General features: G+C 44.1%; 1 protein-coding gene across 3 annotated transcripts in view; it reads left to right on the plus strand.

Moving 5' to 3' along the window:
• Nucleotides 1-17,906, plus strand: part of MYO16 (myosin XVI) — a 607,799-nt gene that overhangs the window by 174,999 nt on the left and 414,894 nt on the right. For all 3 annotated transcript variants that reach the window (XM_045481946.1, XM_045481930.1, XM_045481937.1), the window contains exon 3: nt 15,651-15,721. In XM_045481946.1, coding sequence (XP_045337902.1) covers nt 15,651-15,721 — 71 coding nt within the window. The remainder of the gene's footprint in view (nt 1-15,650; nt 15,722-17,906) is intronic.

Raw genomic sequence — 17,906 nt, forward strand, 5'->3', positions numbered from 1 at the left:
CGAATCCTTAAACAAAGAACATCATGAATCACACGTAAACGCTCAATATGGGGTTTGGCTAAGTCAGATGTGGACACCAGGAAAAGGCTGCTCTTTCAAGAATGATTTCCACCATGCATGCCTTATATTGCCTTGGTGTTTCAAGGAACAGAAGTGTGCTTGGTACCTCGGGGACGAGCCGAGGTGCTTACCACTCACCAGTGTAACTTCATCGGTGTGCATAATATTGGACTTCCAAAAATGTTTAAGACACACACTGCAAATTGGTGAATCCAAAGTAAATTATTCCACGTGCAGGGACATTAAATACTGTCGATTTTGTGTTTGTCGGGCAGTCCTTCCATGGGAAGACCTAACACCGCTAGATAGATTGGTCTGGCGGCTTCTGCGGTCATCAGCATCCCGGGAAGGGGCGGGCTCCCTCAGTTTTGTTGAATGCTGAAGCCTCTGGCAAGTACTGGAATTGGAATTGATAATTTCCTAGGGGGCGGCATTAATCTCTCTGCCTTAATGCGTCACACGGTACATATTTTTCTACATGAGCTTCTCTGGGGACAACAGTTATAAATGCTTAATGGGGCATATGTCTGAGTATAGAAAAGAAAAATGTAATGATTAATGAGACTCCAAAAGGAAGTAAGTGGTTGAAATAGGAACCCGGGAAACAGCAGGGTAGGTGGGTCAAGGAACAGCTAAGAGCCTGTGGTTAATTTGAGGCTGAGTTGAAAATTGTAAAAACTGGTGTCCGTGGTGCTGACCAGACTAGCTCTGTGTGACCAGAAACGATACCTATGAATTCAAAACTATTCTGCTGAGATTGTTACGGGGACTAAAGCGTGCAGACGTTTAGCACATTGGAGAAAAAATTTCTAAATGAATATTGTGCAGATAAGAAGACTTAATTATGTCCCAAAGTTGTTCCCTTTCCACCTCAGAATTATCAAAAAGCACAAATGGGAGTTATATAAATAAAGTTACGTGACGTTAGATTCTCTGTAAATATAGCTGTATAAAACTTAATTGTAATAAAATGTACGTGGCTTAAGAAGGTTATAAAGTTCAAGACATTACAACAGGGGGATGAGGACTTTTTAATTGTGGTAAAATACATCTTAAATAAAACGTCTCATTTTAACTGTTTAAAAAAAATAGTGTTTATTCATTTTTGAGAGACAGAGCATGAGCAGTGGAAGGGCAGAGGGAGAGGGAGACACAGAATCTGAAAGAGGCTGCAGGCTCTGAGCTGTCAGCACAGAGCTTGATGTGGGGCTCCAACTCACGGACTGTTAGATCATGACCTGAGCTGAAGTTGGACACTTGACCGACTGACTGCTTTAAAGCGTATAGTTTAGTGGCAGTGAGCACCTTCACAATGTTGTGCATCCATCAGGACCATCTCGTTCCTGGACATTTTCACCACCCCCCCCCCTGCCCTGGCCAAATGGGAACCATACCCATTAAGCAGTCACCCTCCATTTACCCCTCCCCCAACCCTAATAACTGCTAATCCGCTCCCCATCTCCGTGGGTTTCCTATTACTGATAATCCAAGTAAGTGAAATCACACAGTATGTGGCCTGTTGTCTGGTTGTTTTCACTTAGCATACTACTTTTAAGGTTAATTTGTGTTGTACGTGTAGCACTTCATTCCTGTTCATGGACGAATACTATTCCATGCTGTAGATATAATCACTTGGTTTATCCATCAGTCATTCGAGGGACATTTGAGTTGTTTCCACCTTTTGGCTCTTGTGAATAGCCCTGCTGTAAACGTCCCTGAACAAGTAGTTGTTCAAGTACCTGTTTTCAGCTCTTTGGGGTTTATACCTAGGAGTAGGAAGGTTAGCATGGTAATCCGTATTTAACATCTTGAAGAACCATCAAAGTTACATTGCCACTTGCAGTGTGGGTGGGTTCCAGTTTCTCCACATGCTTGCCGACATTTGTTATTCTTATTTTTAAACTGTACTGTAGTCATACTAGTGAGTGTGAAGTGGTACCATTGTGGTTTTCATTTGATTTGTGTTTCCCTAATGATTAATGATGTTCAGCATTTTTATGTGCTTCGTGGTCATGTGTGTATATCGTCTCTGGAGGAGCGTCCACTTAAATCTTTTAACGTTTGTTCTCCGTATTTATGGGTCTGCTGGGTTAATTTTTTATATGTTGTGAATAATGGTTCAACTTCATGCTTTTGTAGGTGGCCATCCAGTTGTCCCCACAAACACATTTGTTGAAGAGACGATTCCTTCCCCCATTGAATGATGTGGAATAGTCATTGACAATCTGTTAAACATCTGCGTATGGGTTTATGGGTTCTGGATTCTCAATTCTATTTCATTGGTCTGTACATCTATCCTATACCAGTACCGCACTGTTTTGATTACTGTAGTGTTTTATTACGGGTTGAAATCAGAAAACGTGAGGCATCCAACTTTCTTTTTCTTTTCTCTCATTCTTTTTCAACACTGTTTTGGCTATTCAGGGCCCCCTCTAATTCCATGTGAATTTTAAGATCAGCTTTCCATGTTTTCAAAAAAAGGGGCATTGGGGTTTTCATAGGGATATATCATGGCTTCCTTGATATGAAAAATGTCCTGGGAAATGAAGGAGAAACGTGCCATCTCGTGGCACACAAGAATTTTTGTTTTTGGAGAGCATTTTTGTTCTCACTGATGTTAGCTGCTGTAGGTAGACTTACCAAAGAATAGTTATTATTTAGTATCCAGGATTTTGAAACGTTAGCATTCATTATTTTAACAGTACTGTCGCACCTTTTTTTCATTTTCTAATCTTTTAGTGTGAAACAGAACGCACAGTAAAATTTGGCAATAAAGGTGCACCTGTGATTTATCAAAAGTGAATTTCATGGAATCACCACCGAGCAAACAAAGTAGACCATTGTCTGCACCCCCGAATGCAAGGTTACTTTATCATTTGAAAAGTACTGTGATTTTCTACATTAGCCAAATAAAGGAACAGCAATGATATGCAATAGATACAGAACTGCTGTAAACCAGTAAGAAAACATACTAAAATCCACTATAAAATATTGGATAGGAGACTGGGGAACCACAGAAAAGGATCTCCCAATGACTAATACTTGTGTAAGGATTCTCAACCTTAAAACTCATGAGGGTGCTGCAAACGAAAACCACGTGGAGAGAGGTCGTCTTCCCCATAAGTATGGCTCCATTAAATAGCCAGTATCCAGCGTTGATGAGAACGTGGAACAATTTGAACATGGTGTATTGCTGGTGGGAGTGTAAAATGGTATAACCCACTTGTGAAAGCTCTGACAATTCCTAGTACGTTCAAATCCGTGCATACTTTGTATTCCAGCACCCCCACTTCCGGGTATGTGCCCTGTAAAAATGAACACATTATTTTACAAAAAGACTTGTGCAAGAATGTTGGGAACAGCTGTATTCATAATCGACCAAACCTGGAAACATTCCGGTGGTAGACATTTTATTCTTTCATACATTGCCTATTCTTGGACCAATTCTCAAGTGTTTTCATTTGTGATCGCTTTAAGGTACCTGGTGTCTTTCCGTGTAATACTTCACTCTATTTTTAGCTCATTGAAGAATTAAAGCATTGAAAAAAAAATTGTTGAGCCTTTCCAGTTTTCTTCAGGGAGTCTGTTGCTCCAATTTGTTGAGGCTGGAAGAGCAGACTTTGCTCATATGAAATTTCACTTTTTTAAAAATTTTTTTTAACGTTTATTTATTTTTGAGACAGAGAGAGAGCATGAACGGGGGAGGGGCAGAGAGAGAGGGAGACACAGAATCTGAAACGGGCTCCAGGCTCTGAGCTGTCAGCACAGAGCCCGATGCGGGGCTCGAACTCCCAGACCGTGAGATCATGACCTGAGCTGAAGTCGGACGATTAACCGACTGAGACACCCAGGCGCCCTGAAATTTCACTTTTAAAATGAGTTTAAAAATCAAGAATATCTGTGAGACCCTTGGAATTCACAAAATACCCTGCACTCAATGTTATGTCTGTCAGTTACCTGGTGAGGAAGACTGGAGGGGAAATAAGAAAGAATAAAAGACTACATCTACCCAACTACCAATAAATCAAGGATTAGCCTAGGATGCTTTCTACCTCTCTCTTCTGTCTGAGTTTATCTTTAGGTTGTGGTCAGTGGCATAAATACTCAGATATTTCTCTCCCCTTTGCCTTATTTTTTTTTCTTTTTTTTTTAAGATTTAGTTTTTTGAAACTGGCTTGTAATGATTTATTTTTATTCAAGTAAAAGTAACATACAATGTGATATTAGCTTCAGGTATACAATGTAATGATGCAACAATTCTGTGTGTTACTCCAGGGCTCCTCAGGGGACGGTAGTCTTACTGCCCTTCCCCTATTTTGCTCACCCCCCCCCCCACCATTCCCCTTTACCTTACTTTTAAAAGAGGGTAAATATTTGTTTTACTTTTCATTTCAAGTAAATCATATTTTAGTAACTTTGAAGGATGTTTATATTATTGTTTCTGTTTTTTTTTTTTTTTTACTGCCCTAAGAGGTAAAGAGAATTCTAGATTAATAGCAACGTCAATTGTGTACCTCATGTTTTTACCATTTTTTTTTTTTACCATTTTTTACCATAAGATGTAAAGAGAATTCTAGATTAGTAGCAATGTCAATTATGTATGTCATTTGTTTTACCATTTTTGGAAAATGAATCCTTTTTTTTTTTAAGCTAAGGCTACTTCTAAAATTTGAACTATAAAGCCCATTTTGAAGTTATGTGTTGTAAATTGACAGGATTATAGAGAGAAAATAAAAAGCAAAGCATGTATTTATATTGTGTACATTCTGGATTTACTATACCTCTATCGCAGTCTGAACAAATAGGGTGCTATCAGTTAACTGTGTGTGGTTGTAAAACCGTCACTTTGGGTCTGTTCTGGAATATTCAGAAAGGTAATGATTTAGGATTGGTTTAGGTACAGAGGCCACTCCTCATTCCTGCCAGGCATATAAGCAAGCACAGTAATATATGTTGGAATTCTACAGAACAGGTGAGTTTGATAGAAGCCTTTTTTTTTTTTTAATACTTTTTCTGCTCCTTGCCAGTGATGGCCTTGAAGGTGGGGAAGGGAGGAAGGGGTTACAAGCAACATTTGAAGAGAGAAATGGCAAATCATTTTCCAAAAAGAGTCACCATATCCAGCCAGTGTTCGAGAACTACAAATCCTTCTAATATACAATAATTGCTTGTTTGCCTTCTGTCTTCATGTGCTGTTGCCCACAACATTATAAACTGTATGAAAGCAGGATTTATTCTATTTTTTTCTCTGCTATACCTCCAACTCCTGAAACAGTGCTTAGCTCATAAAAGACACGCACTGGACATTTGTTGCATTAGTCACAGCTGCACAAGCGGGTTAGGTTGGGCTTTGAATCAGCCTGGCCGTGGTGATCTTGGATCTCAGTCTCACGACTTCCAGATTTTAATCAGATCCAGTTTTGACCAAGTTTAGTAGGAAAGCAGAACTCTTAAACTAATTGCAAAGTAAAACAAAAACAAAAAGGAAAAAACAACAACAACAAAAACTCATTGCAAAGTAATACGAAATTAGCCTTAACTACCAGAAGCCCAGTAGGTCAGTATGACTAAAGTGGTCCTCAGTGCATGTGATTGATTTGTCTGTAGTTCTCTTGCTAAGCCTAGAACCCAAACTCGTCCCTGACCACCTGGGTCTCCTCTTCCAGGAGAGTGGCTGGTGGCATTCTTGAATGTCCTGTTGATGCGGGTTGTTGCAGGATTTTTCACCACAATACCCAGGGTTCCTTGTCTCGCCCCTTCGAAGAAGGAAGAGGGGGACACAGAATGAGCATTGGGCAGAAGTTTATTAAAAGTGTAAGATCAGAAGGGAAGAGTAGTAGCAAAGCTCTCTTTCCTGAGAGGGGACATTGGAAAGTGAACGCTGAGGACTGTAGGGGAGGGTCCTTGCTTTATAAGGTTCTGGTCAGCCCTCCCCCTCTGCCATCCCTTCCCCCTTGGTCCTTTTCAGGCTCTACCCTTACTGGCTGGATCGCTCTAGGTGCTGGGTTGTCCATTCCTGATGGGCTCGTTTCCATTGTAGGAGGGGTGGTCTCTGGCCATACTTAGGTCTTTCATCAAATTCCCGAAGGAACCCTGAGGGAGAGTAAGTGGGGTCTGTTCCATTGTTAAGAGGAACCTTAAGCCTGAGGGGGTTTGCTGTGGCCACACACCCCAGCATTGTTCCCAAATAGGTGTTTTTCCCCACCCAGGGACCTCAGGTCCTAATCTTTGCCTGTCTGCCTACTGGATCCTATCTTCCATCATAGGTAGACCTGATCCAAATCAGAAGCCACTTAATGTGTGACTGAGCACCTCCCCTGAATATAGAACCCAAGCAAATCCTCAAGGCGAGCTTCAGAACCTGCTAGACCCTCTTCAGATCGCTGTGGGCTGGGGTGCCAATAGGCCAGCCAGCCCTTTGGATGATGATTTCCACTGCTTCCCATCCTTCCCAGTATCATAATCATCAAGGTGCTTTGACCTTAAAAACATATACATAATTGGGCACTTCCTGATTTTAAGAATCTGGTGACAGAACCGGGGGATTAATTTATTTTTAAGTTCTGGGAGACGTTCTAAGCATAATGAGGGTTGAGCATCATTGCCCCAGACTTGGAGTCCAGCACCACCTGAGGCCTCCCCATTGACTCGGACCTTGACCTCTCAGATCGCCCCCTCAACCAAGATTCAGCTCAGACAGGTTTGGCTAAGTATTCATTTATTGAGAATAAATAGTGTGTTCTGACGGTTCCCGTGGTTCAAGCAGTGCCAGGGGCCATGTTCTCAATAACCGATTAATGGGAAAGGATCTGCCATGAGTTCTTAGCATTGCCATGAATTCTCTTGTTCCAAGTAAGGTGTTTGGAGGTAATTTTCCAAGATTATAAAATCCTAGCACTTTGTCTCAAAGTGAATTTAGGTGGCCATCTGCACCAGAATCTCCTGGAGTGTTTGTTTGAAATGCAGAGTTTTGGATCCCATCCCTGGATGCCTGAATCAGTATCTGGATGTAGGACTAGGGCATGATTCTGAAGGGTTGGGGAGAAATGGCCCTAAGTCTTTCTGGGGGGAGAAAAGTGTTAACTTTACCGATGGGCTATTGCCCTCCAGAGGTCACAGCACCTGAACAGATGGACAGAATGCCTGTGGTACTACAATTTCATGGTAGATGTTGACAGAGAAGAAGTGATAATGAAAAGTAGGTTGAGAATCACTGAACTAGAAAAATCTATAAAAAAAAAAAAACCAAAACTCAAGTCATTGTTAGACAACCTAAAATTTGAGTTCTACTTAGGGCGGGGAATCCTTCCTGCTGTGCAAGTAGACACGCATGTGGTGTTAATAACCTAATCTCTATGTTCCTGCTTTCCGCTTCCCTTCCTTGTTGACATATTGATAAGATAAGCCTTTTAAAGCATTTCTTAGAAGACTATCGATTGTTATGGAAATTCTCACATCTACCTTTTTGGAAGTCTTTAAAATTTATTTTTTAATTTTTTTTTTAATGTTTATTTATTTTTGAGACAGGGACAGACAGAGCATGAGGGGGCGAGGGGCAGAGACAGAGAGGGAGACACAGAATCCAAAGCAGGTTCCAGGCTCCGAGCCATCAGCACAGAGCCTAATGCGGGGCTCGAACTCACAGACCACGAGATGATGACCTGAGCCGATGTCCGACGCTCAACCAATGGAGCCATCCAGGCTCCCCAACCTTTTTGGAAGTCTTAAAGTGATGTTTCTACCATCCTTTCAGGGGCAAAAGGACCCTGCCTTGATTTTTTGTGGTCATTCTTTGTAACTTTTTATTTAGAAATTAAATTAAACTCGCAGAAGAGTTGAGCAAATAAAAACTCCTGTACACCTCCCCACCCCCCCAACCAAGCCTGCCATTTGCTGACATTTTATCACCTAAGAGTTGTCTTTTCCTCTCTCTAGAAAATGCCTTCACCCAACTTACAACTAGAACCCCAGATTATGGTGTGTTTCATTTATCCTTCCCTCTGTTGATTTAAACAAAAAATTAAATGATATTTATTTTTGAAAGACAGAGACAGAGCACGAGCAGGGGAGGGGCAGAGAGATAGGGAGACACAGAATCAGAAGCAGGCTCCAGGCTCCTAGCTGTCACCACAGAGCCTGACGTGGGCCTTGAACCCACGGACTGTGAGATCATGACCTGAGCCGAAGTCAGACGCTCAACCCACTGAGCCACCCAGGCATTGATTTTACACATAAAATCTCTGTGAGTATAGACCCGCTCTCATCATGAAAATCACATGACCATTGATTGCTGCTGTAGTGAGGTATCCATGTCAGTTCACAGGATCCCCAAAGCAGTTACTGTCCCCAGTTGCTGTCCAGTAACCATCCTAAATGTGCTGTGTGGCTTCCACCCAGATAAGTCACAGTAATAGCTGGAGACTCGGAACAAGTGCTAATTACCAGCTGAACTCTTGGGTTTGGGGATTGTTGGTGATGGTGGGGACGTGGAGTGGGGACAGCCTATGCATATTCAAGTAAAGCTCCTTAGCAAAATTTTATGATGTCTTTTCATCCATTTTTTACCCCTGTGGCTGAAGATTTAAAGACCGAATGTGTCTTTTTAAATATCAAATCGTGCCCCGCACACAGACATCTCTGCGGAGCTCTGTGGCAGCTTGATGACGAAGCCACAAATATACAATAAATGCTGAATCAGTTCCAAGCGGCGACACTATAAAAGGAAGCCTCAGCTTCATTATTCTGTTTGGTCCCCAGATGGCTGTTTTTCCTCAGGCTGTTTTCCTGCGGATTTTATTGTCACAGAAAGACACTGCCATTTCACTCGACTGGCGATTGGAGTCTCGTTATTACGAGGCTGCCGTGAACGTGTACCTTTGGGGAGAAAGTATTTTAACCTACATTTGGTAGGTTTACCCAAAAGGAGTAATTGGAGGGCCTGAAAATGGATTTTGACTCGTGTCTTGGTTTTGGAATTTCTCTATCCTGCTGCTGCTCTTGGCCTGTCAGACCCCAAGTACTTAGAAAAGTGCTCCGCTATGTTGGCATTGGAAGCATGGACCCTCTCCTCTTTTGAAATTCTTTGTGATGAAATAATCAGGATGCACGTGGCATTTTCTTCATTATATCTTAGCATCTAAGTTCTTTACAATGTCTGGTTTTAACCCTTCGCGGAGACCTGGAATTTAGCTCACTCTACCATTTGTGTGTGTGCGTTTATATGAAAACATGTTTATTTTGTCAATAGCTGAGTCCCCACCTTGGTCTCCACAGGCAACCCGCTTAGCGTGCAGTCCGTGGTTTGAATTCAGGGCTGTAAATCAGCCCTTTGGGACAATAGCTCAAATTCTATGCAGGGAGAAAAACCATGCTCAAATGGTCCCCACCTCTTTTCTCCGTAGGCTGATGTGTGGCCCAAACGAGAGGGGTGGGACTTCCTTGTCTGTCACTGTGGCACAAAGTTCTGGAGCTCGTGGGTGTTGTGCCTGCCTCATCCTGGACCTTCTTGGCCCCCCTCCTTCTCGACCTCGGGCTTCCCCCACCCCGTGGTGGGCTGAGTTTACCTTCCTAGCCCCTGAGAGCCCACTGTTAAATTTTCAGGAATTTGCCAGTTGGTTGTACAACAGGGAAACAAAGCCTATAGAAAAGTGAAAGCATACAAACTTACAGTTAGGTAGACGGCAATAAAACCAAGGATAATACGCAACACTCATCACTTCCTAACTAGTTCACTTAGGCCCTCGAAGTCACGTTTGTGTCTTGCGGTGAGTGCTGGAAGTGCCCCCCAATCATGTGCTGTCTCATGTGTCACATCTTTTTCCAACCCTGGGTTCGGTGACTTCTTGTTGGGGGCCTGAGATGAGAGAATTACACCACGAAAGTCGGCGTCATTTACTGTCTTACTGATCGTCTAGAATTAAGAAGTTTTGGAGGATGTGTTCATTCAGGGCTACACTTACAAATACGTTATGTCAGGGGCACCCACGTGGCTCAGTCAGTTAAGCATCCGACTTCGGCTCAGGTCATGATCTCATGATTCATGAGTTTGAGCCCCGTGTCGGGCTCTGTGCTGACAGCTCAGAGCCTGGAGGCTGCTTCGGATTCTGTGTCTCCCTCTCTCTCTGCCGCCCATCTACTGCTCATGCTCTATCTCTGTGTCTCTCAAAAATACAAATTAAAAAATTAAAAATAAATGTGTTATTTCAGCACCAAAAATGTGACAAAATATGATACATTGTCTAAAAACCCTGGTCTTACTTCCACAGATGTTTCTCAGGTCCTTGATAAGTGAGTGATATCTGACATACTTCAGGGGAGTCAGTGAACTTTCTGGAAAGGGCCAGATAGAAAATATGTCAGACTTTACAGGCCACATAAAGTCTATGTTGCCAAGTCTTCTTGGATTTTTTGGTTGTTTTTTTTTTTTTTTATTTTTTATTTCTTTTCTTATGTATGCCTTGAAAATGTAAAAATCATTTTTAATTCAAAGTCTTACAAAATCTACAGCTGGGTTTGGCCTGCCCGCCATAGTTTTACACCCCCCCCCCCCACCCCCAGCTCTACTCACCAGTGTCAGTGAGAATATCTACCCAAATGTCAAGGTCATATGCACTAATTATAGCCACAGACTGGCTGTGGATATAACAGTTCAACAAAAAGCATGAAAATTATTCTGTGAGATCAATTGGCTATATGGCATTTACAACATTCAGGATTGTATATTTAATTATTTCTAAGTTGTGGGTTACACAGCCTTTGTATCAGTAAAATGTGTAGTAAACACATAAAGGCATATCTGTCCAGCTTTCCATCCCTCCTTCCCTCCATCCATCCCTCCTTCCATCACTCTACCCATCCTTCCCTCCCTTCATCCATCCATCCCTGCATCCCTGCATCCCTGCATCCATCCATCCATCCATCCCTCCCTCCCTCCACCCACCCATTCCTCCCTGCCTCCCTCCCTCCCTCCATCCCGGCATCCACCCAGATCTCCATCGCCATCCATCCCAGTACGCCGGTGCGGCTCCCCCTGCCTCTTGATTACTCATCCATGTTCTGCACCCTACAGACTGCTCTCACCCTACAGACTGTTTCTCCCTGCTCCATAGACCCCCCCCTGCCATGCCATGTAGCTCAGTCTCCCGCTGTGTCCCCGCCTGCCTAGTGTGTTCTCTATCTTCCACAACAAAGCTGTGCACGCTCACTGCTGTGACTGCCACCCCACTGCCTGATCGTGAATCTGCTTTCAGAATTCATCTATTTTTTTAAATGGTTATTTTTGAGAGAGAGAGGGAGCGAGAGAGAAAGTGTGAGTGTGAGTGGGGAGGGAGGGGGGGTGGGTCACAGGATCTGAAGCTGGACCTGCGCTGACAGCACAGAGCCCGATGTGGGGCTTGAACTCATGAACCATGAGATCATGACGTGAGCCGAAGTAGGATGCTTAACCGACTGAGCCACTGAGGCACCCTGCATTCAGTACTTACACAGAGGGTGGGAGCAAGAGACCCCTTCAGGCCTTTGTGTTTCCCTCCAGCAGCCGCTGTAACAGACATGCTGTAGACCAGGGCCTTAAACAACAGACTAAGACTTATTCCTCGCGGTTCTGGAGGCCAGAAAGTCCAAGATCAAGGTGCCAGCAGATGTGGCCGCTGCTGAGGGCTGCTTCCTCATTTATGGATGGCCTCCTTCTCACTGTGTCCCCACAGGACAGAGAGGGTGAGCTGTGGTCTCTTCGTACCGAATAAGGGCACTAATGCCACCAGGAGGTCTCGGTCCTCATTACCTCCCTCATTCCCATCTAATCAGCCCCCGGCAGCCCCCTTCCTGATCTGGTCACCTTGGGGGCTGAGGCTTCAACACAGGAATTCGGGAAGCACACACACATTCAGCCCATATTATGCTTAGCTCATGAATCTTTTCAAATCCTTTGCTTGAAACCCTGTCATCTACTTTGTTGCCCACAAACTGGTGTCCGAATCCTGTAGGGTCTCCTGCCTTATCCTTTTCACCCCTTTCATGGTTGGCACATCACACACGCATCCTCCGGGTGAATGCTGCAAGGTTGGGGTTCTTCATGTCCTACGCTTACTTTCGACGTTTAAAAACCAGAAGGTTTAAGGGGCGCCTGGGTGGCGCAGTCGGTTAAGCATCCGACTTCAGCCAGGTCACGATCTCGCGGTCCGTGAGTTCGAGCCCCACGTCAGGCTCCGGGCTGATGGCTCAGAGCCTGGAGCCTGTTTCCGATTCTGTGTCTCCCTCTCTCTCTGCCCCTCCCCCGTTCATGCTCTGTCTCTCTCTGTCCCAAAAATAAATAAACGTTGAAAAAAAATTAAAAAAATAAATAAAAATAAAAACCAGAAGGTTTTGAGAAAATTGAGAACAAACTTTAAGTTATAGATTCTAAAGTCTGTTATTACGGGGTTTTGTGACTTAGAATAATTATACTAATAGGAATCCTTTGGAGATCGGTACCCAGTGCCGGGGGCACAATGAATATGCCGTACTGTCGTCCCCTTTCCGTTCTCTCAGGGCCCCCATGACCTGAGTCCAGTGACTGTCCGTTATTTTGATCTGACAGGACACGGAGGCACAGAGGATTCAGTCGCTCTCCCATTGGGGCCAGGCCCCAGAGCCAAGTCTGTGGAACCCCAAGGCCAGGGTGTCACCAGCTCCTATTATGTGTAACTCACTACACACGTGCGAGGTGGATTCGATTCAAGAAATCTGATGGCGTTTTACACATGTCATAAGTGATATAATCTGCCTCCTACTGTATTTGTAGTTCAAGAGCTTGGCTGTAGAAGCTGTAAAAGCACTCTATAGATATTAGTTAATTCAAGATGAATATGTACATTTGCTAAAAAAATAAACATTCAGGAAAAAGTGCTATTCATCTTCTGAGGAAAGCATTGATACACATGTTGAATTCACTTTCTGTTGTCGGCAATGGACTTTTCAAAATTAAGGGTAAGAAGGGGCGCTGGGGTGGCTCCGTCGGTTAAGTGTCTGACCCTTGATTTCGGCTCAGGTCATGGTCTCACGATTCCTGAGTTCAAGGAACATCGGGCTCTGCGCTGGTGGTACAGAACAGAGCCTGCTTGGGATCCTCTCTCTCTGCCTCTCCCCTATTCATTCATTCATTCATTCATTCATTCTCTCTCTCTCTTTATCAAAAGTAAATAAGTTAACATTTAAAAATACTTAAAAATTAAGGGTAAGAACATGTGAGGGAACAGAAAGTGTGTCCGTTTGCAATTCGTGTGCACAGAGAGAGCCAGGAACAGGGGGGCAAAAGGGCATCTGTTGTGCCATGCGGGACCACTCCTAGAAATACAGAGAGGACAGGAAAGGCAATACCTTCCTAGATGTTGTCCTGATGGCCGAGGGGCAGGATGCCCAAGGAAGTAAATGGATGCCCCACGTGCTGTCAGGTTACTCTCGATCCCGTGAGACAGCCGTCTTGGGCAAGTTGTGTTGTAACAAACTACCCCCATTTGGAGAATTTGTCTTACGAGGAGAATTAAATTCTTCACTGGAGAAAGAGCATCCCAAGAGGAAGCCATTTGGAAGACGAACAGGTGTGGATGTTCTCCTACTAAGGATGCTCTCAGGGTGCGGACGGGCGTGAACAGGTACAGATTCAAGAAGCCACATGTGACCGCTGTGGACCGAGCACAGGAATGTGTCTGAGTTCCCTGGGAAGAGACATTTGGACAAAGGCACTCTGATTTCAGGAAGGGCTGTCTGGAGGGCACGCGGGGCTGGGTGTGGATGGCCTCTGCTGTCACCACCTTACCCTCATTTTGGACAGGCTGTTCTGCTTCCCTGTTCACCTCCAGTGCACATGCCATCAAAGGGATGGCCTTTCTGGAGAGGGGACTGCTGGAGTAACCGTGTCCGCCAGGACCCGTGGCGCCCCTTCTGACGTGCAGTCAGCTTTGGGGAAGATGGGGACACACTGGGGATTGGAACACATAAAAGAATCGGGGTGCCATAGCAAAGAAGGTACATGCAGGTAGCACTCCAGACTGCCAAGAAACTTCATGGAAAGAGAGTGTGTTCAGTGAGGCACGAGTTTGAATCTGAGCCATTTCATTCAGTTCTATGTTACAATAGAAAAAAAGAGTCACTGTTGCTTTAATTATAGTTTTTATGGAAAATGCACTAACGGCTTTTTATTGAGACTGTGATACTGCTGTTAACTGTGGAAACCACGAGAGTGCTTTGGGGAGCTGATGAGCCTTTCTGCGAGGCTGGCCCTGGAGCCAGTGGAAGAAGCAGAGGTCTCCTTATGCCCGGGGCGTTCCTTGTACTAATGAATTCACCTTTGCTGTTAAATGGAAACACAGGTCACCTTCCAACTGTGCATTTAGTGTGATAATTGGTATATTTTTTGACCTATTTGGCATTATTCTTTTTAATTTTTTTAATGTTTTATTTTTGAGAGAGAGAGAGAGAGAGAGACAGAGTGCGAGCAGGGGAGAGGCAGAGAGAGAGGGAGACACAGAATCCAAAGCAGGCTCCAGGCTCCGAGCTGTCAGCACAGAGCCCGACGTGGGGCTCGAACCCACAGACCACAAGATCATGACCTGAGCCGAAGCCAGACGCTTAACTGACTGAGCCACCCAGGCACCCCTGGCATTAGTAATTTAGATAGAAATGGCCTTGTCCCATAGTGCTTCTTGGAATGATGGGTACACTACTGTCACATGAAAGGAGGTTTAACATGCAAAGTATAAACTTTGTTTTAAACCAATGGGTCCTAACGAGATTAAAAAATAGAGTTAACTGAACTGGCACATGTACCCCAATGTTCATAGCACCACTATCAACAATAGCCAAAGTACGGCTTTGTTAGAGCCCAGATGTCCATCCCCTGGTGAATACATAAACAAGATGTGGTATATATATGCCATGGAGTATTACTTGGCGGTCGAAAAGAATGAAATCTTGCCATTTGCAACAACATGGATGGAACTCGAATGTATTGTGCTGAACGAAATGTCAGTCAGAGAAAGATAAATATCACGTGATTTCACTCATATGTGGAGTTCAAGCAACACAACAGATGAATGTAGGGGAAGGGAAGGAAAAATAAGATAAAAACAGAGAAGGAGGCAAACCAGAAGAGACTCTTAAACACAGAGAACAAACTGAGGGTTGCTGGAAGGGGTGGGGGGGTGGGCTAGATGGGTGACGGGCCCTGAGGAGGGCACCTGTTGGCATGAGCCCTGGGTGTCGTATGGAAGTGATGAATCACGGGGTTCTGCCCCTGAAACCAAGACTACTCTGTATGTTGACTAACTTGAATTGAAGTAAATACAATTTAAAAAAAAAAAAGTGTTCCTTTTTCTGAATAATTTGCACAACTGTGATAGGAAATTATACGGACAAATAGAGGATTAAGTTTGAATGTGCAGATAGATGCCCTCAGCCCTACAGACACGAAGTTGAGGTCAGATGGCGATCGATGTGTCTTCTTTCGCTTTTGTGGCTGTTTGCAGTTTAGAGCTGAATGAACCGCTACAGGTTTTCTATTCACGGGGTGGATAAAAGACATGCTCTAACCGCCTTCTCTTTCTGTCCTGCAGCGCTCCGGCTCCTGAAGGAGGGCGCGGATCCGCACACCCCCGTTTCCTCAGGAGGGTCCCTGCTCCATCTGGTGAGAACCGTATGGCCTGGGCAGGCCTGGGGGGATGCAAGGGGGAGAATCAGTCCTGGGTTCCAAACTCAGTTGCCAAATGTACACGTGCCAGAGGCTGGTCAACACATGATGTTTCCAAATGATCAGGCTCAGATATTGACCTGCAGTGTTTACTTCTGCACTGACGTTTGTAATTAATCTTTGATACATGGAGTCAGAACTCCTGCCCTCAAGAAGATGCTGTAGAAAAAGAAGTAGATGGTATTGTATCCATTGGAGACTCCTAGGCAATCATTCTCTTGCTTCTACAAGTTGCCTTTATTGCTGCCGTGAACTTTCTCGATACTCTGATGGTGACCAGGTTCACATAAATGTGAATAAAGCTTACCTACATTCTTTGGGGGACCAAGCAGTGAATAAGTCAATCAACAAATAAATAATTGCATGAACACAAGAATATTAGGTTCCTGTGCAAGAAATTGTAACTGATTCAGGTCAAAATTAAGTGAAAGGTTTCAATTCACTGGTCTTCAAGACTTCATTTTGGAAAATATCAAAATTAACATAATGTGAAAATCCTCACTTAGGATCATCTACCAAGGTCAGAGATCAGCTGTATTTCTTCGCGGTACTGTGAATTATGTGAAAGAAGGCGATACATCAAACAGCCGGAAGCTTCAGGACTCGGCATGGGTTCTCAGCCTTGACTGCACGTTAGAATCACCCGGGAGCTGTAAAAGACCGACACCTGCCTCCCAACCGTAGCCCCATGCCTGGAGATTCTGACTTAATTTTTCTGGGATGTAGCCATTCTGGGCTCCCCCGGCTGATTCTAATTTACAGCCTAGGTTGAGAACCAGTGCACAGAAGAGAAACTTGTACCCACAGAAGACTCACTCAGGATATCTGGGATACAGACAATCCTCTTATGCACTCAGCAGCATGGAAAAATAACTCAGACTGTTGATAGGTGACAGTCTGTAGAAGAAATGTAAACTGTTTCTCTCCAGCGTTGGTTGAGACAGATGTCTAGATTACTTTTTCCTTCTCTGCAGTGTTTTGGTCTTGAAATCTCTCCATTTTATACTCAGATCATTATGTGGCTTGTGTGATGTTTCTGTGGGGCCCTGCCTCATTAATCCCTGGGTCCCGGGTCTGATGGCGATGATAATCCTAGGCCAGGGACGTGCTGCTAACAGCTTTCTGTAGACAAGCATCCTCCCCTTGGCTGATACGATTATCTGTCTACCAGGAGGTGCAGTGATCAGCATGTTCAAAAGAGACCAGGCCAGGCTCTACGCTCTTTCCTCGGGAGTGTCTACCCCTGTCTCTATGTCCCCCATCAAAAGATGATCGGGAGAGGATTAGATCCCAGGCCAGATGCTTCTGGTCTTTTCCTCTCCTATGTAACTTCATGTACACTTACTCCTTTTATTAAATTTGAGGAGATGCCGAAGCTCACGGAGACTCATTTTTCCCATCTGTGAAATGGGCATATTATCTGGGCTCTTGTACGCAGAGTATTTGTTGTGATGTGTACCTACCGCTGCGTGCGTCGTGATGATCAAATAGATACGAAAATAACTTTTAAGCCACGACGTGCCTCTGATATGTTAGATATTGATCAACATATACATTATATTGTATTATTTATGGTGCATTTTCATATGAATTAATTTTTCATTCTCAGTGTGGTTGGGAATATGCCTCTATTACCTTCCTAGTTGGAATGAGAAAACAGGAGAATGAAACACTTTGGCCAGGGTCACATAGTAGCAAACAGTACAGAGCTTCCCCTCTGGCCTCTGAGGACAAATACAACATTCTTGTCGTGTGTTTTCCAATGACACCTGCAAGCTGTTCGTTTAAGTTTTCAGAGAACACACCGTTATTCTAATCCGAGTGCTGGAAGACCTGTTCTGCGAACAAATCACGTCAATGCATTGTTAATATTGCCAAGAATGCATTATTACTGAGTGTGTGTCTTTGTGAGAGAGAGAAAGAAACAGCCACTTCTTTATATATGTTATGCACTTGAGGGTAACGAGCCCATGAAAGTGCATCCTAGCCTTCGGCAAATCAGCGGTTGCTTTCTGGACATCTGACACACAGCCAGATGCCATTGTCTCCCTTCCCCCAGACCACGGCCACCCTCTCTTAAACCATCATCCCTTCCCTGGGTAGGGAGCATCATCTCTCCTCT

Source organism: Leopardus geoffroyi, chromosome A1, assembly GCF_018350155.1.
Source record: "Leopardus geoffroyi isolate Oge1 chromosome A1, O.geoffroyi_Oge1_pat1.0, whole genome shotgun sequence".
Classification (NCBI taxonomy): domain Eukaryota; kingdom Metazoa; phylum Chordata; class Mammalia; order Carnivora; family Felidae; genus Leopardus; species Leopardus geoffroyi.